We start from the raw sequence: 7,937 nt of genomic DNA on the forward strand, positions 1-7,937 counted from the left end.
TTGAAAAAAAAAGTTTTTGTTGTTAAATAACACTATGTGTTAAATAATACCTTGTTTTCCTAACTACAGTAAGTATATGCAAGTATTTTTAATCATACACAATAACTATTTTTCTACCGACCATTAAACCAGCCAAATATCACATTGATACATATAAGTAGTTAAAATCCACAGGAATTCTTTTGAGATATATTTGTGCAAAACACATTTGGCCATAATTGCTGCATAGGTATATAGGTTTAAAATTCTAATATTATTAAATAATAGTAATTATTAAATTTTAAAACAGGAAAATAGAAACAATTTAATACAAGTATAACTAAGAAAATATTACAACATTTTCATTTTTATGCCTACATATGTATGTGCATTGATTTTTGTTTTTAAATATGTAATGTAATATAATACAATAATATGAGGATATACACTGAAAAGAAGGCTAGTTAAATTCAAAAAGTTATGAGAAATGGGAAATTAAGAATTAAACATGACATTTTGAGGTAGAAGAAATAAAAAAAAAAAATTCTGGTAAAATGTATGTTTATTTACAACTTCTCAAAAATTGTACTGTGTACGTAGAAAGCATCTAATATTTCATGACCTGGGATCAATGATTTGATCATTTTTTCCCATATTCATGAGACATATTCTTGGGACATTCCTGTTATTATAATGACTCTTTGCATGACAAATCATAAAGCAACGTTTCAAATTCGAAACAGTTAGTGATGTGGTGCGTCAGGATTAATGTTAACAAAGGATGTGAGTTTGAGAGCATTGCTTTACTTTCAGATAAATATCTAGAACAAACAGTCGCTGAGCAATGCAGACCTTCCAGAAGCACTGTGTGGGTGTTGGCAGCATTTTCAAAGATTATTTACATGACGTAAGAATGAAAGTTTGGTATACTATAGTATACGACACAAAGGTTGATATAGAATACATGGATTTCAAAGGAATATACATATTGCTTTTTCAATTATCCCAATACGAATATGTTTGTGATGAGTAAATGTGGAGCGAGTATGCAAATATATGACAAGAAATATACACTGAGTCAGAGTGGTCAGATGAGGTGTTACTCTGGGAATTTCCATAGGGTGGACTCTTCTATTCCCAAATGTTTTGAGAATAAACAGCAGGACGTCATTAATAATTAAGTACACATTAGACAACGTGTGCAACATTATTCTTCAGGTGCTAAAAGACAATAACAGATACAATGAAAACATTTATTTGTAAATAAAGATAATTGAAGTGCAATACTTCAAAGAGAGAACTGAAGATGAACACCGAGCCGAGCCAGATAACGAACGAAAGATTGACTCGTTCTCGATTCAAGAACCATTTCTGTCAGACACGTCCAATTCGAGAACCGATGGACTGATGATACTGCGCATGTGTGATTCAGCGTGAAGCAGACCGACACACAGAGCGTCTGAACCGAACTGATTCTTTTGGTGATTGATTCTGAACTGATTCTGTGCTAATGTTATGAGCGCGGGTAAACCGAAGGCTGGAATCAAGGGCAATCATTGCCAATGACGTCATTTTGTCGAGCGCAAAAGAACCGGTGAACCGTTTTCTTCAACCGGTTTATTGAATCGAACTGTCCGAAAGAACTACTGGTGATCCAAAAACCGATGCAACCGGTTCTTGACTCATGAACGAGTCAATCTTTCGTTCATTATCTGGCTCGGTTCGGTGTTCATCTTCAGTTCTCTCTTCACATCAGTTCAGTCAGTGTACTGTTTGAGTAAATGATTTACTCCGGGATATTGGTTTGTTTGAACTCAGAGGGAGTGTCAGCCACATTAAAAAAGTTAACAGCTTAAGTCATTTGTGGATTAATGCGTATTGGAGACGCAAACCATTTAAAACGATTCAGTTCGATTTGGTGAACTGGTTCAAAAAGTTCCGGTTACATCGAATGATTCGTTTGCGAACCGGATATCACAAACTGCTTTGTTTTGAACTCTCTCTCACAACAGACACGGAAGAGAAGACAATGCTGAATAAAGTCGTAGTTTTTGCTATTTTTGGACCAAAATGTATTTTCGATGCTTCAAAATATTCTAACTGACCCTCTGATGTCACATGGACTACTTTGATGTTTTTCTTGTTTACTGTCCTTTCTGGACATGGACAGTATACCGTACACACAGCTTCAATGGAGGGACTGAGAGCTCTCGGACTAAATCTAAAATATCTTAAACTGTGTTCCGAAGATAAACGGAGGTCTTACTGGTTTGGAACGACATGAGGGTGAGTTATTAATTACATAATTTTCATTTTTGGGTGAACCAACCCTTTAAAGCACTTTGCATTCAGACGATTTGGGTTGTGCAAAGTGCTGAGCCCTGAAGGAGGCAGCAGGGAGATGTTTCGTGTCTTTCTCTTTTAAACTGTTTTCTTTGAATTTTCCCCAAAGGCTTTTTTCTTTGCAGGAATGCGCAACCATTTATAGTCATGCTTTTCTCGATTACAACAGAGCTATTACACTGACTCTGAAAACCAAGATTGTTGGACGGTAAGTAACAATCTGCAGATTATGGTAAGCGTGAAGAAAGCTAGATTTACACAAAGTTGTTTGGGTGCATGCCAGTGAGTCTCAAGGTGCTTTACCTGCATCACGAGGTTTGTGACTTCATGGATGTTTCCCTGTCCAGCCTGTGTGTTTACAAACCAATTGGCAATCAATCAACCTTTAATTTTACACGTTTCATTGTACATGATTTAAGCACAGGACTTTTAATAAACCATTAACCATAATGGTTTACAATGGTTTCACTTGTTTCCAAGGACTGTTTAGTAATTTGAATGTTAACTTGCTCATCGTGCAAATATGCAAAAACATCATGAAAGTCCCCAGATCTCCATGCAGCGTAATATCCAAAGCACAAACTGGTCAGTTGACATTTTACCAACATGCTATCTCAACATGTGAACTTGCAATGCATTTTTAACGTTTCCCCAGTATTTTTACTTCAGCCTCTTGATGCAGCTGTGACACAACATGAAATTTAGGTCTCTTATCACATATAACTGATAATAATAATGGCTTCCAACGGGAATGTATTCTTAATAAAGCCCACCAGGGAATGAATGGTCTGTTCAGTTCCCAGAGAACTTCACAACTGCCAACTTCACAACTTTAAAACTGCATTTTACGCGACTCAAGGCAATAAAGACCTTATATAAGGAGTGTACAAATGTAATAAAATTACTGGCTTTTAAATGAATAAAGTTACATTGCAGCAGAACAAAGATCAAATAAAAATTCATTGTGAAGATTTCAGAGCCATAGCAATGTTAAGATGTTTTTTTAAGACTAGTCTTTCACAACTAGCCTTATTTAAAAAAAAAAAAAAACCAAGAAAAACATCAAAACTCATTATAAGAGCAATAAAAAAAAACTTGTAAGCATGCAATGAAAAGCATGCCAAGATATATACAATATCTCTCTCATTCTGATATTGCCATAAGGTAAATAGAGTGCTTCAGAAATATTATTTAAACTTTCCTCAGGGCAAAGCTTCTCCTGGTGCTTAACCAAAAATATTGTGTTTGAGGACATCATTATGTGCATTTCTTTCTTTTAGATCAGGTCTCAGATATATTTCTAGTTCATAAGACATGAGAAAAGCTCCAAAACCTGTATAATCAAGATCAGCCTACCTGTAAAGGAATGTATTTCGATGCTTGTGTTAAAATAACTGGCACAAAATGTGTTAAATATGTAAGATACTTTTATCTACCAGCAAGTGATTTTTAATTCAGTATTCCAAAAATATCAGATGATTTTTTTTTATTTTCCTCTGCAATTTGCCTTTAAAGTAACAACTCAGCAACAAACCCCAAGCTCTGAAACCTGCAGTCACATCTTCCTGTGACAGTGTTACTTCAGTCACATAAGATCAGTAGCATCAGGGGAAGTATTGTTTTAAAGATGCAGCCAAGACTGAACGAAATAAATGCTTTTGAGGAACATCTTACAGTAATATTTTAATAGCTTACATAAACAGGCAACATGTAGAGACAGTGGATCAGAGTAGATGGAAAGATGAAATGTGGATGAAAGGCTCTGGCGCCATCCAGTGTATTAAAAGGCGCTGAGCCTGTTATAAACGCTACAAAAGACCGTTCTATGCTGCCATCAAAAAAAATACATGGTGTAGGCTATTGCAAAAAATATTGATCACTTGATATAAACGACAAACAAACATGTTATCAGTTATAGATTGAATACAATTATTATGAACAAATACATAGGCCTACATACCAGTGCCATCGCGTGTGATGGAAAGTCCGACTCATTTCAGCTGATCGGTTCTTTTGAACAATTTCACAGAACCGGTTCGCTGATTCATTTTATGTTGTACGTGTCTACGTAATCACGTTGTATCCGAGATAGCGCAGGCGGACCTATGTAGGCTAGACACAAATAGCTGTTTCTGATTTTTTTGTTTTATTTACATGAATGTTTGCTGTTCCTATGAACAAATTCAGTCGCAACAATGATTTAGTTCCGAAACATAGATTCATCTTCTTTTCTACAAAACTGTACAAAAATGCATTGTCTGATAAGACATATATTCGTGCAATCACGATGATAAAAATATTTCTACGTTTTATTTTTTTTTATACATTTTGGAAATTAATCCATTAGGGTTATTGGCTCATTACAAGCAGGACGATCGAAGTGATTCAGTCTCATTCATAAATGAATCATTCAACCGCCCAGACGGTTTTGTGGAGTCATTAAAAAGATTCGACTAAAAAGAATCAGATTTCTTTAGTGTGGTGGGCGCTGTAATCTGTGTAAACAGAGCGTGTATTAGGCTATTCAAGCACAAGAAAAAACAACGGCGTATATGCGAACATTACGCTTTTCTTTTTTATTTTATTTTTTTGATTTCATGACTTCTTGGTTTTTATTCTTTTTTTGATCCGAGGTTCTCTGGATATGGGCTAAATGTTTGAAAGCTGTCGATACATAACTATATAAAATGGGTTCGACGAATTCCACCCTGTTAAAAATCCCTAATGTCGAGGTGCTGATGCAAGAGACGGGCTGTGAGTGACATTTGACACAATATATCTTGTTGATGGCTTATTGTTGTTGTTGTCGCGGTTGGACAAGCAAACAGCGATATAAAATAACATTTTCCTGCACATCTGTTGCTGGTTTTATTGGTAACTCTCAGGCGTATGGTCACTAAGATAAAACATATCGGGTACAAATTCGGGTTGCATGAGCAAAAACAGTCCTAGATTGACAGTGACAGGTGTTGTTCAGTTTATGAGAATCTACTTTCCTTTTGCAAACCAATGAATGTTCCTCTAATACATTGCACAAAAAGGTAGCCTATGTCGAAGAATTTAAAATAGAAATGCACTAATGAATTTCAGTGAAGCTGGTTGAAGAGGAGAATTGTTTAAATGGTCAATTCAGTTTGTTTGATCCACTCGTTCGTTGAGTCATGATTCTACAGGGCTACAGTGAAACATTTTCATAATTAATGTGATTTCCAGTCAATTTAATGTCTTTTCCAGTCTCGCCTGCCCACATTATTCGCCTCCATGATCGCTTCAAAGCTCTGGATAAAGAAGGACGAGGTCACCTCTGGTGAGACAGATGTCTTATCTATGATGGGATAGCTGTCTTTTGTAATTACGTGAATATTAACCCATGCATCTTGTCCCATTCTAACGTAGTCTCCAGGATTTTGAGGCCATAAAGGAGTTGGCAATGAACCCCATAGGAGACAGAATAATAGGTGCATTTTTCTCCCCAGGGTAATGAATCTTGCTTGGCTTGATCTACAAACATTAGGAAATTAAAAATAATTGATGTTCACACTGAAGTCTTGAGCATTGGATTCTAACATAAAACACTGTAGCAAGTCCTGAACTGTCTGGTTCATGGTTAGGTCAAATGCTCTTTCCAGTCTAATTTAGTGGTTTTTGACAATAATAAGCTGCACAATGATCGGGAAATTAGTTCTGAAAGATACAGCATGCATGAAGACATTTCTTAAAAAGGTCTTTCTCAGTAACCAAAATCATAAACAACCAACCATTGTGTCTTGATTGAAGTCATAAATAATGATGTTAATCACAGGAAGGAAACGGTGGACTTCCACACTTTTGTGAAGATCCTGGCTCATTTCCGGCCCGTTGACAAGGATCGACCCAAAGAGCTCAATTCTACTGAGCCCATCAATAGCAGGAGCAACAAACTCAGATGTATGTTTGCTTTTGCTTTTACCCGGTAGATAAACCACATCCTCTCAGTAATGGAATGGACGATGTTACTTTAGAGATAATGTACAGTCAAACAGCCATTATCACAGAATAAAGGCCACCCTTAAAGGGTTTATTTCACAATGATGACCAACTGATTGAACAGTATCCTGCTTATTACACTGCTATTAAATCTCACCTGGTTCTTCATTCCTGTAGTTGCATTTCAGTTGTATGACCAAGACAAAGATGGCAAGATTTCCAGAGATGAGCTTTTACAGGTCACTTGCTTCTTCATTCATGTTTTCAGCTGTTTTCTCAAAAACTGAATAAGACTAACAGCAGGCTGATCATTGACAGGTTCTCCGGGCCATGCTGGGGATGCAGGTGACAGAGGAGCAGCTGGAGAGCTTAGCAGACCGCACTATACAGGAAGCAGATCTAGATCGTGATGACGCAATCTCTTTTGAGGAGTTTCGTAAGGTATCACCTGAAATTCTGCATTCAACAGTGTTTGATAAAAGCACAAGTTATAATGTCGATGGAATATGATTGCTGACGTGTTTCAACCTCTTTTGCATTAGTCTCTGGAGAAGATCAACATTGACAATTTGATGAGCATTCGCTTCTTGCGCTAGAGCATCATGGGAAAGCTTGTACATCAACCTTATATGCATCTATCTCCAAGCCACAGAAAACGGAAGGGTGTCTGAAATGCCCAGGACAGTATCATGGGATCAGTGTTTGTCTGTCTAACAGGAATTTAATGCACTGGTAGTGTCTGCATATAAACTGCACATTGACAAATAACATAAAGTTTACTGAAGTAGTGTTGGGTCAGTAAAATCTTACCGACCCCTGTAGATTTTTGCATTCTGTTTCTTGATATTGAATAAATTTTAAAGAATTGATTATTATTAATTTTGTAGATAATTATAACTAGCTGGAAAGAATTTGTAATAATGTTCAGAATGCATAGTGTTGAATTGTTATATATCCCTATATATGGGGGAAAAGGTTTTGTTTTTCCTCTCTGTGAAGTGTGATAATCTCAAGATAGGATTTCCCAAGGTTTATTAGATGTGTACACTTTCATCTCAGTAGAGATTTTATAGCATCTCGGTTGCATGATGCTTTCCATACATTTTTTTTTATGTATGTAAATTTATCCTAAATCCTGATAGAAACTGATTTTTTTATTCTTTATTTTTTGTTATTCTTTCAGTGCAGGTATGCTTCATGCAATTTGACCTACAAGTGAGAAGAAAGGCTACCTCACCTGACTGCACTTATGCATGCTCTACCAAAACCACTAAAAAATAGCTTTTTTTCATCTTTATATGAAATGCAATGAATGATATTAAATCATTTTGCACAATATTTAAAGTATTGTTTGGTATCTTTTTGGGCCAAGGTTTTAAAAAATTATTGGCACAAGCCCAATTCGATAATTGAAATTCATTTATGTATTAAGCAGCTAGATCACACTTTTTTTTTTTTTAAATACAACTGAGCTACCTATAAATTGATATGCTATTGGCACTAGGTGGCGCCAAAAGCGTATTGTTGATTAATGCCAGTGATGCACTACCATTCAAATGTTTGAAGTCCATCATATTTTTTTGAAGATGTTAATACTTTTATTGAGCCAGGATGCATTAAATTGATCAAAAGTGACAGTAAAGACATTT

At 35.9% G+C, this 7,937-nt stretch overlaps 1 protein-coding gene across 1 annotated transcript; it reads left to right on the forward strand.

The window, feature by feature from the left end:
* Positions 1-4,921: 4,921 nt before the first annotated feature.
* On the forward strand, positions 4,922-7,626 carry LOC132108430 (calcineurin B homologous protein 1-like). The gene is made up of 7 exons (XM_059515135.1): positions 4,922-5,076; positions 5,557-5,629; positions 5,719-5,799; positions 6,125-6,249; positions 6,466-6,527; positions 6,607-6,729; positions 6,831-7,626. Exons 1-7 carry the CDS (start codon positions 5,010-5,012, stop codon positions 6,882-6,884), a joined length of 585 nt encoding a protein of 194 aa, XP_059371118.1. The 5' UTR covers positions 4,922-5,009; the 3' UTR covers positions 6,885-7,626.
* The last annotated feature ends 311 nt before the right edge of the window (positions 7,627-7,937 follow it).

Source organism: Carassius carassius, chromosome 28, assembly GCF_963082965.1.
Source record: "Carassius carassius chromosome 28, fCarCar2.1, whole genome shotgun sequence".
Classification (NCBI taxonomy): domain Eukaryota; kingdom Metazoa; phylum Chordata; class Actinopteri; order Cypriniformes; family Cyprinidae; genus Carassius; species Carassius carassius.

Coding starts and splice junctions, on each gene's coding strand:
- LOC132108430 (XM_059515135.1), top strand. CDS start 5,010: ATGGGTTCGACGAATTCCACCCTGTTAAAAATCCCTAATGTCGAGGTG. Junction 6,250..6,465: donor CAGGAGCAACAAACTCAGAT/GTATGTTTGCTT, acceptor TCATTCCTGTAG/TTGCATTTCAGTTGTATGAC. Junction 6,730..6,830: donor CTTTTGAGGAGTTTCGTAAG/GTATCACCTGAA, acceptor CTTTTGCATTAG/TCTCTGGAGAAGATCAACAT.